General features: G+C 43.9%; 1 protein-coding gene across 12 annotated transcripts in view; it reads left to right on the top strand.

Annotated features, from left to right (window-relative positions):
* lrrc7 (leucine rich repeat containing 7) overlaps window positions 1–23,155 on the top strand; it is a 135,301-nt gene that overhangs the window by 92,367 nt on the left and 19,779 nt on the right. For 6 of the 12 annotated variants that reach the window (XR_007194572.1, XR_007194570.1, XR_007194571.1 and 3 more), the window contains 13 exons: window positions 5,457–5,531; window positions 6,939–7,083; window positions 7,829–7,901; window positions 8,892–8,909; window positions 10,251–10,380; window positions 12,310–12,425; window positions 14,338–14,407; window positions 14,869–14,968; window positions 15,184–15,308; window positions 16,016–16,204; window positions 16,854–16,976; window positions 19,550–19,633; window positions 22,181–22,292. Coding sequence is in view for 1 of the 12 variants with exons in the window: in XM_048252558.1 (XP_048108515.1) it covers window positions 5,457–5,531; window positions 6,939–7,083; window positions 7,829–7,901; window positions 8,892–8,909; window positions 10,251–10,380; window positions 12,310–12,425; window positions 14,338–14,407; window positions 14,869–14,968; window positions 15,184–15,308; window positions 16,016–16,204; window positions 16,854–16,976; window positions 19,550–19,633; window positions 22,181–22,292 (1,360 nt within the window). In the remaining 11 variants the exon portion in view is untranslated. The remainder of the gene's footprint in view (window positions 1–5,456; window positions 5,532–6,938; window positions 7,084–7,828; window positions 7,902–8,891; window positions 8,910–10,250; window positions 10,381–12,309; window positions 12,426–14,337; window positions 14,408–14,868; window positions 14,969–15,183; window positions 15,309–16,015; window positions 16,205–16,853; window positions 16,977–19,549; window positions 19,634–22,180; window positions 22,293–23,155) is intronic. The other 6 variants (XR_007194567.1, XR_007194569.1, XR_007194568.1 and 3 more) reach the window with 6 other exon arrangements.

Raw genomic sequence — 23,155 nt, 5'->3', positions numbered from 1 at the left:
TGCTGTGGAACCCCTGGGGACAGCCTGTAGACTGAGGCCCACAGGATAAGCATCCATACGGGTGGAGCTTCTGCTGAAACAGGGCCACCACCGAGAATGATGTATGGCTCTCTGCTATTACAGTAGATGGGTGTGAGTTTGGTTAGTGCATGTTGACTTTGGACAAAGATGCACATGTGTGAGTACTATTGCATTCTTCAAGTTGCTAGAAATAGGCCAATAAGACAGCTAGTGGAAAAACTGCTCAGAAAAACAGAGAATTTCTGTTTGGAAATCTTGTTTGGAGTCCTTCAAAATGTTCGGGACGAGACGTTCTGAGCAGTGTCCTTTAAGGGGATTAGTGTGCGAGCATAAAATGACGATTAAGCTGATGCACAGAATCCAAAGACACAGAAGATGGCGATTGGCGAAAGGAGACAATGCTGCTAGCGAGAGATAGCCGTGCACATCACACATCTCTGTTGCCTCGCAGACAAAGATGTGAGATTGGCACTCTGGGATGAGAATTCACGGTGTTCACACACCTGTTTAGAATTATGGGCTGAAAGACTGTGCAAATTCAATGCTACACCTACAAGCTACACCCACAGACTCTCCCTCTAAGTGTCCTTTACTTTTACAGGGACTACACGTCCCATAGACGGTCAGTCCTCCTCCAGCGCCCATCCTCCGGTGGTTTTGATTGGTTGAGAACTGTCAGACGCCATGTTGCCATGGTTGCATACGTATACACCTACCAGTGTTACCATGGTTGCATACGCATACGCCTACCAGTGTTACCATGGTTGCATACTCACATGCCTGGCTATGTTAGATTAGGCTACATGACTCTGTGACGTCTCATTCGTGCATGATGGATGTGAGTGTGTGTGATGTTTTGTGTGAGGCTCCGGCCCTTGGTTAAGCCTGAGGGACAAGCGGGCTCCTGGCGGAGATCAGTGAGAGGCTCGTGAAGATGGACACTAATGGACGACCCTGACCAGCAAGAGACTGGAGCACTGCAGAGCCTCTTAATTGGCCATAAACTTTGTTTTATGGTGAAGTACGCAGGACAGACTGTGTATTCAGGACACTCTGTCCTTGTGGTACTAGGGGGAGAGAGAGAGAGAGAGAGAGAGAGAGAGAGAGAGAGAGAGAGAGAGAGAGAGAGAGAGAGAGAAAGAGTGTGTGTGTATGTGAGAGAGAGAAAGAGAGAGAGAGTGTGTGTGAGAGAGAGACAGGGAGGGAGGGAGAGAGAGAGGGAGGGAGAGGAAAAAAGGCGTGCTTGACTCATTACTTCCAAGAGAACAGATGGTTTGGCATTACGGGAAGCGTGCTTTACTGTTCAAAGCCCCCAAGAAAGTGGAGGACTCCTGTGGACAGCGCACTCTTCCTGTCCACACATGACCCACTTCCGGGCAGGCTCCAGAATCAGGCTGCAGAGCTCCAGAATCAGGCTGTAGAACTCCAGAATCAGGCTGCAGGGCTTCCGGTCGGCAGTCTCAGACATTTCACAGCTTTCAGAGCACACACACACACACACACACACACACACACACACACACACACACACACACACACACACACACACACAAATGCATACATATGACGCACACATACTGTCCTACCAGCCACATTCACATACACAGGCATAGTCACACATAGACACACACTCACACACAGATCCGCCCCCGCTCACTCATACACACACACACACACACACAGACACACACAGAGAGACTTAAACAGCCGAGGGAGTTTGGACCTGAATCAGATATTAGTAATGACAGCAGAGCTGCACATAAAGGGAGTGGGGAAGCATAATTGCGGTGGCCTTAAAGACAGAAAATATGCCGCTGCTTCGGAAGAGCCAGAGCTCAAGCCAAGGGTTTAATCTCTCTTCCGGCAAGAACAGGAGGTGCAGCCAAGGTGCCAAGTCCGACCTCCTGCCAACATCTTCTGTTTCCCTTTTTTTTTTTTGTCCGTCTCATTTAGGCTTAAGTTCCAGTGAGGCGAATTCAGGTTTCCAAATGGCCGTAATACTTCTGTTATGTGCAGCATATTTTTTACAACAATTCTAAAGTAAAGAGAGGCCTACAAATCCTGCTCATTGACAATGAAGGACACACAGCAGCTCCATCCGCTCTTTACACAGTATTCCTAAAACACTCTTATACTCTTTCTAAAACACTCCTCTGTATTTGTTGGATGCCCCCAAAAAAAAAAAAAAAAAAAAAAAATAAAATAAAATAAAATAAACACAACAATATGGGGAGTGAAACTGAACAAGTCCTAATAACCTCTGACTAGTTCTACTTATTGTTAAGTTGCAATGTGAGCGCCAGTCAGGGGGGAGGGCACGTCAGCAGGATCATTTAAAAGGTGACTGTAGGCCTTTTCACACAGAGATCCCGCTAAATTTGCGGGAAGAGGAGACGTCTTTTTGCCGTCTTTTTGTGTCTGAAAGCGAGGTGAAAATTTGCCGGCCTGCTGATCTGTTCACATGATGCGGCATTTTGGGGAGCAAGAAGGCAGGATCAGCTATAGTAAATTAAATTGTGATGTGCAACAGGGGGCGTGTAGAGTTATAGTCGTAGGCCTTATTATGCGTGTGTGGGGCTTCAGATACAGCAGGTGTGTGATTTCAAAAACCATGGCGGGAGAACCGACTGCACTTTGGTTAGCTTGCATTTGCTTTGCTGTTAGAATGTTAGATTCTTCAGACAATAAAAAGTAATTTGAAAGGGAAATTGAAGAGAAGAGTTGCCCTTGCGTTTGCTGTGATTTCCCTTTGAAAATCAGAGGTTCACAGGCTACTGTGGCCTTGGTCAGTGGCGCCACCAGCCGTAATCCTGTACGCACTGTGCATACAATTTATTCATGAAATCATTCAATATTACAACAATAAAAAAATAGCTTGTGTATTGTCTTAATTGAAACATGCTTCGCGCACAAATGATAGCCTAGGGCAAAGAGAATGGACATCTCAACATAAGGATACATTAAAAGATGATGATTGGTGTAAACTTTGTCACACGACGTGATAAGCAGTTCTGGCGCTTAAAAACGCAACGTTCCATTCAGTCATAAATCATTTCAGCGTAGGCCTAGTGCTCGTCATGAAAAGAAAACAGCAGCTTAATATTTTTTCAGGTGTTTAACAGTAGGCCTAGGCGCACTGTTAGCAGTTATGCCGAAGGCAGTGAGATTATTAGGCATAGCATCTGTCACTCTCTTTGGAACATCGCAGTTCGGGTTGATAAGATTCAGTTAATGCGAGTATGGATCGTCTCAAAGTTTGGGACAACCAAACAGCAGTGTAGGCAAAGCAAATCCTAATTGTTAGGTTACCATAGCTGTCTTTTCTCTAGGCCTGGGCCTATCGAAAATCGCGACATAAGCACATTGGTTTCTTTTTTCTTTTCTTTCTTGTTCGCGTGTTGGGTAGTGAAGCGATAATGCATTTAAAGCATACATCATGTGAGCCAGAGCCGATATGGCCAGAGCTACTGCTCTGTATAGGTATTCTGTCCCACCTAAATTTGCTGAACTACTTGCGAAGTACCCTATTATCACAGACATCACATGTATCACACGAAAGAGCTTTTTCTCAGCTTTTAAACGATGTTAGTGGTTAGTTATTGTGGTAAACGGTTCGCGAGAAAAGTAACTTTAATTTAATCATATTTTTTGCGCCCGTCTTCCCTACCCATTCATCTTGGTGGAATACTTCGCGAACTTTACCTCAACACATGACGAACCATATATCAGAATAAACAGCAGACCTTACCGAACCCAAAGGTGTAAAGCCTGTCCCTGTACAGTTAGTCATTCCAGAGTAATCCGGTTTTAAATTTGTCTTTATGCATGTCTCCAACTTTGCGGTTCCTAATGTGTTTAAATTGTTCAATAGGTCTACATGATTTTATAACAGGCCAAATACAAAACAAATGTTACAAATATCGCCTAGATATCTGTAAGCATTACAATCAGAGGATATACAAAGGGCAGACAGACGCTCATGAGTTCATGCTTTGTTTTTTCGCTGGATTTTAGGATAGCCTATTATGGCAACTGATTGCATTCCAAGCTACAGTCAACTCTAGCAGGCATTGAATGACTGGAGACTTTGTGAATTTATAGATTGACATAATGTGCCGTCTCTGCCATTGCTGCTTTTGATCAGTTAGATTTTTTGCAATCTCCTGTGGTGGGCTGGACATAGCATCGAAATGCCCGCCCAGATTCCCCTTTCCGCCTTGACCCATTCACACTGGTGCCGGAACGAAAAAACTCGGCAAAATGTCTAGGGGGCTTGGTAGTAAATTTGGCGAGACACTTTGTCCCGCCGTTCCGCCTCGGTCTATGTGAAAGGGACAGTCGTTCCCCGATTCTGGTACATAAAATCGCGGCGATTTCGCCAGTGTGAAAGGGCCTTGTGACTACAGTGTGCGTCTGCCCTAATTCTTATGTAGTGGGGGCAATCATGTTAATGTAGGGGGCCGCCATGGCAAAATCAGTGTAGAGGGAACACCATCTTTTGCTCAATGCCATTTGCTGTTTGTTCAGTGCATAGAATTTCACTATGGAGAGCCCAGTGAAAGGCGTCAGACCGGGTGGAGAAATAAAAGCACTTTAGCACTGCAACATGCTGGGGAAATAAAATGCATGAAAGGCATATCAGAGAGATTTAAATTGATCATGGGGGTCGGGGTGCGTGTGTGTACACTTGTGTGTGTGTGTTTGCGAGTGGGGGTGTATCTGTGAGTGTAATGTGTGCGTGTGTTTGGAGGCGTGTGTGTCTGTATGTCTGTGAGCGTATACAGTACATGTCTGTTTATGTGTGTGCGTGTGTGTGTGCATGTGTGTACCTGCATGTATGTGTTTGTGTGTGTGTGTGTGTGTGTGTGTGTGTGTGCACGCACACACGTTTGTGTTTGTGTGTGTAATGTCCAGTGCGACCCGCAGAAACTGTGACACAAGCAGACCCACCAGAGCTCTGGCTCTGATCTGGTTGGGCTCTGGCTGAGCTTTGGCTCTGATCTGGTTGGGCTCTGGCTGAGCTCTGGCTCTGATCCAGTCTGGCTCTGGCCCAGAGCCATTTGCCATCTGGTTAATTTCAGCCAGCAGTCGGCCAGCCGGGACCTCATCACTGGCAGGATGTCTGCTGCTCCCTTTCAGAAGATTGATGGATTGTGTTGGCACAGTGTCTCTTTACCAAGCAGTTTATGAGTCATTGTCATCATGGAGCTTTTTTAAAACTGTCATTTTGACACGCTGTCTATCGGAGAGAACTCTGAAAAATAATCTCGCTTTTTATTTCATATTCATGCAGATGAAGCTGAAAACTGGATTGATAGCAGTGATTTTGGAAATGAGATACTGAGAATGGCCTGTTGACGTTTTGTTGTTTTCAATGTTTTCAATGTTTTTCTCAGGGGATAATGCTTCCACTGCATTGTTTGTTCTTTTTTAAGCCAGAGGTTTTGGAGCAGATACACAATCTGAAAGAACTGTGGCTGGATAACAACTCAATACAGAGAATACCAGGGGTGAGTCCCTCTCCAATAACCAACATTACAGTACATAGCATGTGAATCTGTATCAAAAACAAATCACTTGACACTGAAAGAGAGGCTAGTCTGATGAAATGTTACGTGACCACTTTGTTAAGTGAAATAACACAGTTACAGTGAAAGCAAAAGTATGTTACGGATGCATCCTTTCTATTGTGATATATTCTATTGAAATGGGTCCATCATGACCAAGGGGTCTTTCTGTCATAGCATCTACACTCTAGTGATGTAGGATTTGTTAAACTCTTCGCTAGAGGATATCATTTGTGCAGTGCCTGGCCGTTTTCCATTCATTAAGAGACATGCATTAGCTGTGTAGAAAATGCATAACAGACTTTGTGTGAGATTTTACTGTTGTGACATGGACATCAACTATTGCAGTAACATTTTTGAGTGGAAATTAGTACTTGTTGTTATGTCATGACGTGGACAGCAGCCATTCTAGTTGCATGTTTATAAAGTTACTAAGGAGAGACAGTTGCCTGCTGAGGCTGTAGGCTGCTGAGGCAGTAGGCTGCTGAGGCTATAGGCTGCTGAGGCTGTAGGCTGCTGAGGCTATAGGCTGCTGAGGCTGTAGACTGCTGCTAGCTGATTAGTTGAGTCACCTCCCATCTGCGGTGGTATCAGGCAGATGGGCTCACACACTTAAAGTACACACTTAAAGTACACATATAAAGTACACACTTAAAGTACACACTTAAAGTACACACTTAAAAGCACACACTTAAAGTACATACCTAAAATACACACTTAAAGTACACACTGAAAGCACACACCTAAAGAAACACACCAAATCTATCAGTGAGTCGCCACTATGGATTTATATCCCATCAGCCGGATGAGGGATGCTGAGAGACTATCGATAATAGTTAGCTATTTCTGTTAATTATTGTGTTGCTGACGTTTTTTGCCAAACTTTGTTGCAGTGTGGTTTGAGCAATACTGTGCTTGGGAAAGATAAAAGAACTTCTGTGTAAAGATTTCAGTCATCAATGAATTGCTTTTTAGCAAAAAAATGAAGCTTCTTGGAAAATGGTGGGATTTTGAGTACAGCTGTGTACAGCTTTTGTGTATAGTGTTCACTGGGTAACACATAACAAGAACATCCTTTGTTATGATTGGATACGAAGCCTTAGCAACAGTATTATGATAGGATTATCTTTTTCAGTGTAAGAAAGGTATCCATGTTATTAAGTCATGCTTTTATTTCGTCAATAAAATATAACACAATCATTTTGGTGATGAGCCCCTTATTGTCTTGTGGTGTGCCTGTGTGTACAATAGATGGGAGATTCCCTGTTTCATGCACATTCTCCTCTTGTGTGTGTACAGTGCACGGGAGAGATTCCCTGTGTCATGCGTGTTTTGCTCCTGTGTGTGTAGTCTATAGGGAAGCTGCGGCAGCTCAGGTACTTGGACTTGGCCAAGAATAGGATCGAGGCTCTGGATGCGGACATCTCGGGCTGTGAGTCCTTAGAAGACCTCCTGCTGTCCTCCAACATGCTGCAGCAGCTGCCCGACTCTATAGGTGCGCAGACGGAGTGTGTGTTTGTGTGTGTGTGTGTGTGTGAGAGAGAGAGAGAGAGAGAGATAGAGAGAAAGAGAGGGAAGGAGTGGTGAGAGAGAGAGAGGATGAGAGAGAGAAAGAGAGGGAGAGAGAGGAGAGAGAGAGAGAAAAGGGTAGACACGCTGACTTTGTTTGGGATCTATCCCTGGGTCAGATTACTGTCATCTCATCAATACTGTGATGTTTGAGTGAAAAGAGAAAATCTGCAGTGAGTGGACATGTTTTTGGTGCTTCAGTAACTCATGTTACATGAATCAGCCCCCCTTTATATGAGTATACTTATTACAGTGGACTTACATAATTATTATTATCATATTATATTTACATGAGTATACTTACTACAGTGGACTTACATAATTATTATTATCATATTATATTTATATGAGTATACTTATTACAGTGGACTTACAGAATTCATGAACAATAATCTGGACTTGCCGAGTGAGTACACAGTGCGTCACGCTAGTAACCCTATTTAAGTATACTAAATAAGTATACAACATAAAGTGAGCACACTATGCTTACTGATTGATTATCTGCATGATATCTGAGGTTTCTTAAAGTGTTGTCTTGAAGAGCATATTGCTAAAACCTCGATTCATGCTTTGGAAAGGCTTTATCTGTGTACTAAAATGTGAATGAATGTGTGTCATATTACAAATAAGCCAGGTTGTGCTTGTCATTGCTGTGTGTTTTTCTGCCACAGGAATGTTGAAAAAGCTGACAACGCTAAAAGTAGATGACAACCAGCTTACCTCACTGCCTAACAACATTGGAAGGTGAGCAAAAAAAAAAGGGTGCAATTTTTTAAATAAACTCCCCAAAGCAGCAGTATTTTAAAACACCTCTTAAAATGATAATCTCTTTCCACCCAGCCACCACCAAACACACACACACACACACACACACACACACACACACACACACACACACACACACACACACACACACATACACATAAGACCATAAGAAGCAGAATAGATTCTCTCTCCGATGTGTGAGCATGTTTAAGACTAGCTGTAAATGTGTGTGTTGCTGTTGTAATATGCTCCATGCTGGCCTCAGGGCTAGGTTATGCATAATCTCATTAGGACATGCAGGGAACATGCGTTTACGTTGCAGTCACATTAAATTTGGGCTCAGTTGTGTCCTCAACACAATAGACCTATATATATATATATATAGGCAGGCCTGTGGATCTTCTATGTGTGTGTGTGCGCTTGTGTGTCTCACACCTCTGTGCTGTCGGTTCTTCTCACTTCGCGTGGCAAAATGCTGATTGGCAATACCGCAATTCACGCCGAGAGAGGCGACAATGTACTTTGTCACCCTGTTAGGTGCTGTTAAGTAATTATTCCTCTTCCTTTGCCTAGCTCAGCATTGCAAAATCCATCATATAATTACTTCTGGAGATAGCAGTTGATTTAAATGTTTAGTAAAGATTTAAATGGTTACCTTTTAAAAAAAATGCAAATAAAACAGAGCAATCTGATGACATTCACAGAGAAGTGAAAGGCTGAGAAGTTTAATCAAGTTAAATGTCTTCAGATGAATAAGTCAGGTCCTGACAGACAGGGAGAGTGTGATCTCTCCTGAGAGATAGTGATGCCACTATGACCACCACCACCATCTCCATGGTGACATGTCACTCACATTCTCCTCATGCCTGTGATTCTGTGCACCTTTTATGAATTCTTGGTTTGTCATTGGTCAATTTTTTTTGTGTGTGTGTGTGTCGTCCACACATGCGTCTAAAATGACCTACTTAGTGGACGCCCAAAATTAGGGTAAGTAGCCTCCGAACTGTTCCTGTGTTCTTATACTCCTGTTCTTGTCGACCACGAGCCTGTTTATTCAGACAAGCGCTCACCTTTGGTGTCTGTGGAGAATATACAGTACGCTGAAATTGACACGGCACAACGACGCCGTGCATATGGAGGGCCAGCTGGGTCCAAATGTTGGACTAAAGACCCCATGGTGCTGACGGGAGAAAATGACCACACGGTGTGGACGGGAGAAATATGGAATATCTCTTCCCCCACTGTTCACAAAGGGATAAACACATTTTGGGATTTCCCCACACAGATTGGAAAACATCTTGTCTCTGATGCGAGACACATTTTGGCACAGTTGAAGCACTTGACTCAATAAACACTCTGGTCGTTTAGATGAATAAGTATAGCAGACTGGATGATGTGGCTTATATACTTGATCTTTTTTATTAGTATAAGGATGAATCTGAAGGCTCTGAGCTAAAGTTTCTGACTTTGAAAGCAGCTTGGAGGAATAAAGTTCTCAACACTAGATTGATTCTGCTATGGTCTCAGTTTTGCATTGAAGAGACACCTAACATCATTCCATTGTCATTCCTTTCACCACATATTTGTTCATTTATTTGTAGTTGTTTGTTTCATTGTCCAAATATGGGTGTGATTGGGAATATCTTAAATCCCAGCCTTCTCTGAAACTTTACCTGTGTGCATTGCATCAAATATTACCACATCATTTATTAGTGTGAGAAACGCTTTTTACAAAGCCCTTGTTGCATTGCATGTGTATAGCATTACCTACAGAGTAACACATGAGTTAGCAGTGCTTATCAGCACTCTGGTGTTGTGTGCTTATAAATCTGTAACCAAACTCCTAGCCATGACTCATGGCATAGCAGTGATGACCTCACCAGCTCAGGTTCAAACCTACTATTGCGAGACTGTGTCACTTTGGATAAAAGAGTCTGCTAAATATCAGTCACTTTACTTTGCCTTGTGAACTATACTCTTAACTGTAACCATAGCTTGATAATAAGGTATCGGCGTGATATCAGTGAACATCATTCAGAACATACATGTAATGATACAGTTACATTGTAATAGGGGCTGTGTAATGTAAATGCAGTCTTAGGGTTTGTAGATACTGTATGCATACATGTTTTGTGAAATGGAACTAATGTTTGTCTGTGTCACATCCTCACGGTAAGATAATATGATTGGTATATTTGTCGTAGTTTTGAATGTAACTGTTAAATGAAGTTTCAAACAATGTGATCTTTAAATAGATTACAGCGTCATAGTCTACAGCATCATGTTAATCTCCGCTCCTTATCGGTGGCATCTCTCATGTTCCTGTAGTTTGGCGCTCTTAGAGGAGTTTGACTGCAGCTGTAATGAGCTGGAGTCGTTGCCTCCGACCATCGGCTACCTGACCAGCCTGCGCACGTTTGCGGCTGACGAGAACCTCCTGTCAGAACTGCCTAGGGAGGTGAGTACACGTTAAGAGTTATGCAAGTAAGGTTTGTAATATATCAATATGCATAATCAGACGCACCTGTACATTGTAAGGAGTTGTGAACATATTTATTGTATACATAAGTGTTTGTATGGAGGCCCATTTCGGTCACTTGAAGAAAAAAGACCCCCAATTAAGTCTAGACTGAGATACTTAATTCACATTTCTGTTTGTGGTAATTGTGGTAGAAGTGGGGTAAAGTAACTGGCCTTGGCTTGCTGTCTCTTTGAGAGCCCTGTGTGTGGTGTAGAGTTGCACTGATAGAGTGCAGGGCTGATAGTCTCCTCAGTGCGCTTGGTTATCGCTCATTAGGGCCTTGGCCTGGGCTCAGCTCCTGAGAGAGCGGGGGGATGGTGGAGGGATAGCAGGGGGATGCTGGAGCCAGTCGGCCATTCAGCTGGCCAGCCAGCCAGCCGCACATCCTGCCAGCCAGGCTGCCACTCAGCCATCCAAGTGGGCACGGGTCCATGCTGTGACCATGCCTCATGCCACCCTGTGCCACCCCACTCTCTCTCTCCTCTCTCTTTCTGTCTTGGTCTGCCTCTTTCTTTCTCTTTTCTTTCTTGCTCTTTCCCCTCTATTTATCTCTCTTTGTCTGTCTCTCCCTCTCTCTCCCCATCTGTCTCTCCCTCTACTCCTTTTCTTCCCTCACTCTCTCTCTCTTTCTCTCTCCTCACTCTCTTCCTCTATTTCTCTCTCTCTTTCTCCCTCTCTCTCTCCATCATTCTCTCTTTATCCCTCTCTCTCTCTGCCCCTCTCTCCCCTCTCTCTCTTCTCTCTCTCTCTCTCTCTCTCTCTCTCTTTGTGTTATCTCCATCCTCCCTGTGCTCTCAGGCTCAGGACTGGCCCTTGTACAGCTCTCCGCATCTCCTCTCCTCTCCTTTCCTTTCATCCTCTCTTCTCCTCTCCACTCATCTCCTCTCCTCTATTCTACTCCTCTCCCCCTCTCTCTCTTCTCTTCTTCTCTCCTCTCCACTCTTCTCCTCTCCTCCCATCTCCTCTCATCTCCTCCCATCTCATCTCTCTCTCTTCTCCCCTCCTCTCCTGTCCTCTTTCTCTCTTTCTCTCTCCTCTCCTCTCCTCTCCTCTCCTCTCCACTCGGTTGCCAGGGCTCTTATCAGGGCCAGCGCTGGAGCCACTAGCAGGAAGGACACCTCTGTTTACGGCTGGCCACGGGCCTGATTGCCCCAGCCTCAGATTCCGACTCAGCGTTGGCTGTCCTCTCCCTCTCCTCCTCTCCTCTCCTCTCCTCTCCTCTCCTCTCCTTTTCTCCCATCTCCTCTCTCTCTCCTATCCCCTCCTCTCCCCTCCTCTCCCCTCCTCTCCTTGGTTGCCAGGGGTCTTATCAGTGCCTGCACCGGAGTGTCCAGCAGGAAGGACACCTCTGTTTAGTCCTGGCCACGGGCCTGATGCCTTAGCCTCAGATTCCGCCTCAGCGCCAGCCACCCTCTCCTCTCCCCTTGAAAGTAGCGGGCGAGTCCAGCTCTCTTTATCTAAGCTCCATAATTCAGGTTCTTGGACAGGAAGGGTGTGTGTGTGTTTTTGTTCACTGTGACAGTGAAATATGATGTGATGTCCTCTTGCTTTTCATTGGATGATGGATCACTCACTGCTTTGTGATGCTACTTGGGACAGTCATGAGCCCAATCCTGTCCAGTGAGTGTGTGTGCACACGTGTGTGTGTGTGTGTGTGTGTGTGTGTGTGTGTGAGAGCTGGCAGATGGTCCTCAGTAATGTTTTCTTCAGCATATGTTTGCATATGAGTGTGTGTGTTTGTTTCTGTGTGTGTGTGTGTGTGTGTGTGTGTGTGTGTGTGTGTGCATGTGTGTGTATTAATTTACATATGCATATGTTTGTGCTAATTTTAGTTCCGTGTGTATCATCTCTTCTCTCCTGTGTCAGATTGGCAACTGCAGGAATGTGACAGTCATGTCTTTGCGCTCCAATAAGTTGGAGTTTCTGCCTGATGAGATCGGCCAGATGACGAAACTCCGCGTTCTCAATCTGAGCGACAATAGGTAGGCAACACCTGATGCTTCCCTCTGGGCTCGTTTGCTCTGGTCTGTCACAGCATAATGTCTGGACCCTCTTTCGTTTCACTAGTGACCTGTAGGCCTCAATCCATGATTTATCTTTTTTTTTTTTTTTTTTTTTTAAAAAGCCTCATGGTACCACACAATGATCCACATGGGATGCACAAGCGGGTTAATGTGTTCTCGTCACGGAACGGTGGATCTAGCCTCTCGCTCTGTTCCAGAAGTTTCCGTGTTTCTGTTTTGGAAGCGCTGTTCATTCCTCTAAAGGGCCAGGTGGTTGCCGTGGAGGCCGGGCTGTGTGTTGTTGTTTTTCCTGATGGGCGCATTAGGAGAGTGGCGGCGGTGGCGACGCGCTGCATTAGTGAGCACTTCCTCATTGCCCATGACTAATTAAGGAGCCTATTTATGAGATGTTTAGATGCTCTGGCTGTGATTAAGAGCATTGGAGGTAATTAAGATGCACTTAACATGGATGCCATTAAGACTGCCTTGACTCTGTGGGCACTTCTGACAGAGGGAAATGGGCAGAGAGGTCACACCAGCCCTACTTAATCGACCGCCCACCTTTGCAGCTCATTTAACTTCCTTTATTGACATGTTTCGTATTCATTTATTTCTATCTCAAGAGTTTGTTTTATGGGGCAGGGTATTATGAGGCTTTTAGTTACCACTGTTGTGTTAGGGTTGGTAAATGTGTGGGTGGATGTGGTCTCCTTAGTGAAATAGAGGGCTCTGGAGAGGAAGAGGCCCTATCCGGAGCAGGGCCTCTTGAAGGAAGGGACCACCTGAAGGAAAACACAGTGGATCAGGCTCAGTCAAGGGTCTGTCTGCTCACGTGCCTGATTGAAATGATTACCTAACAGTCCAGCTAATCTTCGCAGTTAAGGCCAATTTACAGTCCGGGTGACAAGTGCTGCTTGACAAAAAATCTGCAATTTCTGTCTGCTGGGGTCTCATAGAGATTGTCACATATATCGTTTGAGATCTATTTTGTGTTTCCGTGGTCCTGGTGTGTCTATTTATTTTTGTTTCACACTGAATGTCCAAGTTGTTATAGAAACTAGTTGATGTTCTATTTGACAATTTGTTACTGGCGCTGGACTATCAAAGCCTACAGCTCTGCGACATCTGTTGGAAGCACTTTGTTTTGTCGAGCGACACTTGTCGCCTGGACTATAAATTGGCCTTCACACACATACAGTACTCACACTCACACACAGGCCCTAACATACCTACACACACAGACACAAACCATCTCACAAAACAACGTGTCTCAAAACAGACACACACGCACACACTCATGCACACACTCTCTCACACACCTCTCAAATGTCATCCCCTGCATCTCTTAATAATATCTGGAAGTTTCCCCTCGTCCCATTAATAATGGAAGGTGGCCCTGGTGTGGAGAGAGATGAAGAGGACAAAAGCCTCTTTGTAGCCCAGACATGACACGTCCTCATCCACATACTGCAGAACCTCAATGTTTAGAACCTCAATGTTTAGCAATTAGAACTCGGTGATCTCATATCTCTATAAGATGAACAAACCTCCGTGTGATAAAACAAATGGCCTTGAAGCCCTTTGGCTGAGCAGACGGTGATTACTGTGTGTATGTGTGATTACAGGATGTAGATAATGCAATTAGTGGAGGATGTTGAGTTTAGATCATTTCTGAGAGTTGGCCTGCCCTACTGTAAGGACAGACAGAGAGAGAGAGAGAGAGAGAAAGAATTTACATCGGCCTCTTTACACAAACAGGACAGTATTTACACAAATTGATTCACTTTATGTGTCATGAACAGTTTCTGCTGATTTCCATACTGTGCAGTGTGAAATGCTTACATATTCAAACATTTCCATCATTTTGTCTCATCTTGTCATTTTTCAACAGGTTGAAAAATCTACCGTTCACTTTCACTAAACTTAAAGATCTTGCTGCACTCTGGCTCTCAGACAATCAGGTATGAAGGAGGACTGTCAATTAGTTGCTTAGCTACTTATTCACTTGACTGACACTTTTATCCAAAGTGACTTACATATGTCAATTATTACAAGGGCCAGTCTCCCTAGAGCAACTTGGAGTTAAGTGCCTTGCTCAAGGGCACAAATGAACCCACGACTTTTCTGGTTCCTGCATGATAGCCTAGGTCCTTACGCTACCACTGTTTGTCATATTGTAAAAATGTATGGGGATTCCTGTAACCCTGTTCATATACAATAATACACCGAGTAAACTGATATTACCAGTACACAGAATGTTATCAGAATGATATCAGAGGGTCTACATTAAACATCATGACGCTGTCTTATGTGATACTGTACATATTTCACATTGAGGAAATGAGATATGCCTGTGATATTGATGACTGTGACCCTTGACTCTATGACCTTGACCTTTGACCTGTGTGTTTGACCCTTGCAGTCGAAGGCCCTGATACCTCTGCAGACAGAGGCCCACCCCGAGACTAAGCAGAGGGTCCTCACCAACTACATGTTTCCCCAGCAACCACGACATGAAGAGGGTAAACGGATTATACCAGATTATAATCCGCCCAGACTACCCATTTGTTAACATCTAAATTACATAAATGATACAATGTTTTATTAGTTTAATTTCTCTTGCTCTCTTGCTCTGAGGTCGGCTATCTTATCTGTGCTAGAACATTGCTGTTCCATCTCTCATGCTAACGGATGATAAACTGGACATTGTAATAAACCTGCTTGTGACGTTCCCCAGACTACCAGTCGGACAGCGACAGCTTCAACCCCACGCTGTGGGAGGAGCAGAGGCAGCAGCGCATGACCGTGGCCTTTGAGTTCGAGGAGAAGAAGGAAGAGGAGGACAATTCAGGAAAAGTGAAGGTTTCCCGCCCTCTCTATAGGATCAGCTGCTTAGGGGCAGCACACACAGGCCATCCACTTATTTACTATTACTTATTTACGTATTTACGTATTTACTCATTTACTTATTTACTAAAGACTCAATCAAAGCTAGTGTCAATATGTCAAAGCTGAGGAGCTCATTTTTTTACAGGTGAATGGATTTTTTGAATACAACTATGACAATGAACAATTATGTCAGTGAAAACCATGTGCAGCCAGCATTTTAATGTTACAGTATATTCAGCAACCCTTACAACTGGAGCATCATGCACAAAGCCAAGAAGTGCTGTGTCATTTTTACTCTGTAAAATACCCTGTTGGAGAATGTTCAGAGTGGAGTTTTTTTTCTATTCTTAGGAAAATACAATGCCCATGGACATTTGGCTGAACTATAATTGGCGAGATATGAGAAAATATTCATATCCGTTGTGGCTAAATCTATTGCTATTGTCTTGTTGTATGTGTGTGGTTTGTGTGTGCATATGTGTATGTGTATGTGTTTGCGTGTGTGTGTGTGTGTGTGTGTGTGTGTGTGTGTGTGCATGTATGTGTGTGCTCCTGTGTGTGTGTGCGCGTGTATGTGTGTGTGTGTATGTATGTATGCGTGTGTTTGTGTGTATGGATGTATGATTGCACATGTGTGTGTGTGTGTGTGGATGTGTGCGTGTGTGTACGTTCCTGCTCAGGTGGAGATTAACCTGAAGCGCTACCCCACCCCCTACCCCGAGGACCTGAAGAACATGGTGAAGTCTGTGCAGAACCTGGTGGGCAAGACGCCCCACCCACTGGCCACTGACAAGTGCTCATCTGGTACCAACATGGAGCACCACAACGCCGACAAATACGACCCGCCATGGCCCATGCCGCCCAAAGAGGTACGGCACCACTTAAAGCGGCTACTCTTAAAGAGGCCACCTGTTCACTGTTCACATGGCAGGGTTTCCTCACTTTCCCACATTCATAGCACATGGAAGCACATGTGACACTAAAAGAGCCTAGACGGTCTACCAGGACATGTGCAAGTGGAAAGTGGACACTAAAAGAGCCTAGACAGTCTACCAGGACATGTGCAAGTGGAAAGTGGACACTAAAAGAGCCTAGACGGTCTACCAGGACATGTGCAAGTGGAAAGTGGACACTAAAAGAGCCTAGACAGTCTACCAGGACATGTGAGCATGATTTTCTGACTGAGAGGTTGCACTGTGTCGAATGACAACTTTTCCCTCTTTGTGACTTTGTCATTAAGAAGATTCAAGAAGATTCATTAAGATTCATTATTCCACATAGTTATATAGACATTGCGCTAGTAATTTATCAGTACCAACTATTGCCGACATCATGTCACAGGCAGATGCAGTGTGTGTTTCAGGTTTTTGAAATGAGACCAGTTTCAAGCGTTTGATTTCTCACCTAGTACCACATACCACATTCCAAGTCTTCATCCTCAAGGTACAGCATAGATGTAGAGATATATATACATATGCTATATATCTATATATATTGTGGCCTTGTCTCCTATGGCAGGTGACAGATAGAGAAATGAAAGAGTTCCAGCAGGCTCAGCTGACCGATCAGAGTGCCATCATGAACTCCGCCATCGATATCCCAAAGCGTAAAGACAAGGAGGACCTAACAGAGAGCTCAGAAGTAAGGCCCAGAACTCTCTCCGTCCGCCGTCTGTACCGGAGGTTCCCCTCCTTGTCTAATGTGGAACTGTCTAGAACTCAGTAGATGCCATGTTGTTTAAGAGAAGGACCTTAGAGTAGAATTAAACTCAAACCTTTTCTTTGATATCTGTGGAGGATGTTACCTCCATGTCTGTGATGCTGTTGAAGTAAGAGTCAATGCGATGTTGGTTTGAGGAGGACCCAGCTGTAGACCTTTGCTGTCTAAAGTCTGAGAGGGTGCCAGTGTGTGGAGGACCTAACACAAACCTTGGTCAGGAGCCCTGATCTTTGCCCTGAGTCTGTCGAAGTTGTAACTCCAGGCTAAATAGATGTGCTGGTTGGTGAATGGAGAACCCAACAGGCAGGATAGAAGCAAACCCAGTCTTTTTCTTTGGAGTCTGCAGACTGTAGCGGATGTTACATCAAATCTAATCTGCTGTTGAAGACACCAGAAGAATAGAGGAGCCATTCCATCAGCTAGAGGAGACGCCATTTTAGTTTATCCTCCTCGTCTCATCTTTGTTTGAAGACTGTGTGAGATATCTTCCTCCGTGTTTGCTGAGGGCTTGATTGCTTAAATGAGTGTAGCTAAATGTTCTTGCCTCGCCATGCCTTGTACTGGAAAAGGTCTTTCAAGGATAAGCTCTGAATAGAGGACAAACGCCAAAGCCGATCAGTCAATAAAGTTTAGCGTCTGTGTTTTTGACTGTCTGCCAGATAGGAGAGTTTAAGAGGGTAAGATAAAAAATTTAAACGCCTGTTATTAGCTGCCGCTTTGGAGCAAGGGGGATAGTTTTCAAAGGTTAGCGTATTGAAAAGCAGGGCTTTGGACGTGAAACCTGCAGAGATCAGGAGCGGCTTTCATCTCAGAGTCCCTGGATTTACCCCCCGCCCCTCCCCACACCCCCACCCCCCACGTCCTCACCTCTCACTTGTGTCCTGATGCCAGCTGCCACGGCATTGTTTATTAAGAGACAGGATCATAAAAGAGTCATTAGCCTCCTTTGTGCTGGTGAAGCAGTGGATGACGCTTCAAATCATCTCCACAAATGCTAATGGCCCAGCAGAAATGTCATCTCTTGGCTGGAAGGGGCAGCTGAAATGTGGAATAAGCAGCCCCTTTTTAACTAAAGGGGTGCTTGAAACTTTTCTGGCCCATAATTGAGTGTCTGTGCAATTTGTGAATTCTCTTATCTCCAAGCAGAGTAGCTATTAAACGTGGTCCTGCACTGGGCTCCAAATAGGGTCCGGCGGTGGTGAGGGTGTTGAGGAAACAGACGGAAAGGTCAGCAGGAAATGTCAATGGTATGCATGAGTATTCTGAGAGGCTCTGGAGTGAGTGGAGGTGGAGGCTCCTCAGTAGTGACGATCTGTTGGGCCAGCTGATGGTCCTGTCAATCCATAGCCCAGGAAACAGAACGGGGCATATTTTGGCAGCAGCATGGCACTTACAGCAACAATGCACACACAACGCACAAGAGGAGATTTCTCTCATGGGAAGGGTAATTTTCTACTCCCCAAATTTAGAATGATCGTATCAAGCCTCTTGATGTGCGTTTCTTGTTATAGTGTGGCACGAAATTCTGCTAAAGGGGCTTACACATAGGAAGCATAATGCGCTGCTCTGCGCTGCGCTGGTGTTAGGGCTCAGTGCAAAATAGCTATGATTTACAGCGCGCCATGGTCAAAGTTCAACATGGTTGTCAACATGGTTGAACTTCGACTTCAAAATGCCCCTTGCACTGCGCTTTGCTCAAGCCATTCTTGTGCTGCGCAAACCATTGAAAATAATCGGTTTCAGAGCGCAGTGGTGCCGTTGCCGCCGTTGCGCTTCCTATGTGTACACCCCTTAACTTGCAAACCTGACATATCAATGCAAAAATATCATTGTATTATTTTCAATATTCATATTACCAACAATGGATACTTTATTTCTGAAAGCAAGAAATACTAACTTTCTGAAATGAAACAGACCAGGTGCGTCCAGTGCAGATATACACATATCCTGCTTTAAAGCAATCTATATCAATCAGTCAATCAATTCCTCAACCACAGATGCAGAACTGGACAGCACTTAGTTGCCATGAGTGCCGGTCTTAAATTATGCCCTGTCCAGGGAAGGGATTTCTTTTAATCTAAATCTCATCATGTGTTGCTTTCCAGTAAGTGGGTAGCATAATCCATGTTTACCACATGTTCCCTGTTTCTCCTTTTCCACGCTGTGAACAGCAGTGTAGATGACTGTCAGATTGGCATCTCAAGCTCAGCTCTGATGTCTTTTGTATGTTGTGTCCAAGGCCTCATGTTGCCTCTGTCAGCTAAAAGCCATTGGAAGGGTGGGTGAGCCTTGCATGGGATTGTGGCGCTGCTTCAAAAGAGGATGTGGCTAGAATAGCTGCTAATTGGTACGCTAACGTTAGCTAACGTAGCTGAAGCCGCTATATGCTAATAAATGCTAATGCTGCAACCCAAGCAGGCTCACCCGCGCCTCCTCCTCTAGTCCATGCCAATTCCTTTCCATTCTTTTTTTGTTTGCTTGTTTGTTTTGCTCAGATTTCTTTACGTCACGTCGTCCACAAGCTGCCTCAGCCCGAGAATGTCAGCCTGTCCATTGCATCCTCCTGGTTCTGCCTCATAGTAAGTGGCTGGAAGTGACCAGACCTTTGAGAGAAAAGAGAGAGAGAGAGAGAGAGTCCACAGCTCAGTGGTTGTGCAGGCGGAGGGGGAAATTGACCTGTGTAAAACTGCAGATAACCTAAGTTGAATTTAAAGTAGTGAGAGCTGATGGTGAATGATGCCTTCCTGTGCTATGCTGCCCCCTGAGAACTGTGCTGTGTGTAGCAAGCTGCAGAGTGGAGCTTAGTAAGTGGGTAGATGCTTGCTACAGTCAACATACAACACACTGATTCGTTATCGCCCACACTAGAGAGAGAGAGACATTCATACACACACACGCACACACACGCGCACACACACAGAGGCACGCACGCAACACACTTCAGCCTTTTCCCCTAAACAACGGCAGACAACTTGACGGCTTTGTCTCTCCTGCTGCAGGTTCGTTTCTAGTTAAGTAAGTATTCTCAGGGCGTAATGTGCTGAGCGTATCCAGCCTGCCATATCAGTTTACTCACAGCCCCGAAGAACGTGGTAAAAAATTGATGTGTACTTGTGTTTGGCTGGGAGCAAGAGGCTTCAGAGAGTGGTTCCATACCACCGCAGAAAGACGCATGCATGTGGGTAAGGATGTGAGGGTTGGGAAGTAGGGTACAGAGTGATGTTGCTGGAGGTTGTCTTAGATAAGGAAAGAGTATGTTTGTGTGCGTGCGTGTGTGTGTGTGTGCGTGTATATATGTACAGTGTGTGTGTGTGTGTGTGTGTGTGTGTGTGTGTGTGTGTGTGTGTGTGTGTGTGTGTGTGTGTGTGTGTGTGTGTGTGTGTGTGTGTATGTTTGGGAAGGGGGGGCATGGGAAGTTAGCAGGGAAAAATGAGGGAGACAGCAGCTCCAAGGAGGCTGTAGTCATCCTGGAGGAGGGGAGAGATCACTAGTGTGGTGTGTATATGTGTGTTTGTGTGTGTGTGTGTGTGTGTGTGTGTGTGTGTGTGTGGTGGGGGGGAGGGGGGTGCAGGTAGAGAATGAGGAAGGGAAGGTGTGAATGAGAGCTGTGGGCATCCAGGATGAGTCCAGTGTCATTAGACTCAGTGAAGAACTCACACACACACACACACACACACACACACACACACACACACACACACACACACACACACACACACACATGTCATTCTGATGAGTGGCGGATGGCTAGAGAGATAGAGAGGTGGAGTTGTTCTAATGTGTCATGTTGCACCATGCATCCTTGACAACGTCAGACAAAAATAGACGTTAATAGACGTTAAGAATGATCAGAACTGCACAGGATACATGGTGCATGAGACACTCAAAATGCACTGTACTCAATGATCAGACTGTTGACAACAAAATTAGCAGATGTTTGACTAGCTTGACTGCTTAAACTTGAACACAAAACGATACGTGCCGTAGGTCGTACGTCATTGTACGTCACTTTGTGTTATGGAAGTCAATTACTGGAAGTTTTAGTTAATATCATTTCCAGTCACTACAGTCGTTGACTCCTTTACTAAACTTGTTACAATGCACTTGTCAATATTTATTGAAAAGTAATTAAGATCGGATTCTGTGTGAAATGTGTTATGGTGAATCAATAGCCATAGAGGATAATTGCTTGTAAAGGGACAACCAGTAGCATTTATGCCAATGTTTCTTGTGAAGCATTGTAATTACTGTCTGTCTTAAGTAATCAGCCGTTACCAGTGTATCACTCCCTATTCATAGGACAGATGTAAATGTGGTGCTGTGTTGCTATTGTTGGGCGTGTAGTTGAATTAGCAGGAGACTGAATGAGTAATTTGTTCCTCACATTGACTCATGATTTTATCATTAGCCCAAAGCATAGTCTGCCATGCTAATAGTGACACAGCATACACACTAAGAAAGTAAGAAAGTATTCATTTTGTTACATGCCAAACCTTGACTACCATATACTGTGTAGACAGCCAAACCTTGAATACTATATATAGACAGCATGTGAACCAATGGAATGGTTCATGTGGTCTGTCTTGCAGTAGTATCGGGATCAGGGTTGTGCAAAATAGCAGAATTGAATTGAAACTGGCTCTTAAATTCCAATTTAATTCTTGAATTTCACTTGCATTTTAATTGAGGTAGCAAACAGGAAGCAGAATTGCAATTCGAATTTTGCACAACCCTGATAGTGATCATTTTTTAAATTAGTTATTTTTCCTCATTTTAGTAATGGATCACTATTAATATTTCGAGAGATGGTGATGTTTTTTGAAAATATAAATTGCTTATGCAAGTTGAGTGTGAGCTTTGCCTGGCCACTGTGTGCTATATCTCTTACTTCCTTTTCTAATATTCTCACAGCATCTTGTGTGCAACCAGAATCCATAAAATATTAATGATGGAAAAAAATGAATGGCACATAAATTATAGATATCAAACAGAAAACTCTGTATTTTTTCATCTGATTTTAAAGTTACAACGGGGCCAATTCAAGCACTCAAATATTTAGAGAGAGTTTCCTGTGGGGCTTGTCCTGGGCACAGTCAGGAAGTCAGAGTGTGTTTTTCTTTTCCCAGGATTCTTTGGGAGGATCCCCCAATGACATCCGCATCTCCGACATGAGGCCCACTCTGATGGAGCCTCCCATGTACAAACCAAAGGTTGTGTTACTGGGTAAAGAGAAAAAAGGTACGTTGAACATGACTCATATCTCATCTATATCCCATATGTTTCCCAAATGTATATTTCTATGTATATATATATATATTTGCAATGGAAAATTACAACAGGATCTATCGTAAAAGCACCAATTGCCAGCCCTTTCGTTCAAAAATTCTAAAACAACAATGTTTTTTAATTTTTCAATGTTTTTTAATACTTCAATCATTTGATAAATGAACCTTACATTTTTCAGTAGCCATATAGGTGTGTAGATTTGAACGAAATCTGGTTTGGTTCTTACCGGGGCTTTTACTGCCTGAAATATCCGATTTTGTTTACCACGCTTGGAGGTTAGTGCTGGCCTGGTGGGTCGCCTATTTCCGACGTGCATATTAGCAGTAACCTTATAAGAGCAGAATAGATATGGAAATGCAGTATGAACAATGTATGAACATGTACAGAAATGTGCAGTGTAGTAGCAGTAACATTACAAGAGTAGTAAAAATAATAATGATATATGCAGTGTATTAACAGTATTATATTATAAGAAAAACAGAATAAATATGGATATTCAGTATGAACAGTATAGACAGATATGTACAGTATGTACAGTTATTTGCAGTGTAGTAACAGTAACATTATAAGAGTAAAAATAATTAAAGAGCAATAGAATATGGCTATGTATAAGTGTATGTTCATTTTAGAAATATAAAAAGACTATGGGTGCCCCTACAGTAGCTCCTTACTTCACTCTATGGGACGCAAAATGTCCAAGAAATCACATCCAAATTCAGCTATGGTTTGTTTACCGCTATGTATGGAGGTGAAACCTTTTTATAAAGATGCAACAATGACGAAGATTGTATACTGTATAATTTAAGGGTTAGACC

This window comes from Alosa alosa, chromosome 9, assembly GCF_017589495.1.
Source record: "Alosa alosa isolate M-15738 ecotype Scorff River chromosome 9, AALO_Geno_1.1, whole genome shotgun sequence".
NCBI classification, from domain to species: domain Eukaryota; kingdom Metazoa; phylum Chordata; class Actinopteri; order Clupeiformes; family Clupeidae; genus Alosa; species Alosa alosa.
Note: the sequence above shows the minus strand (reverse complement) of the source record. Positions and strands in the feature narration are given on the sequence as shown.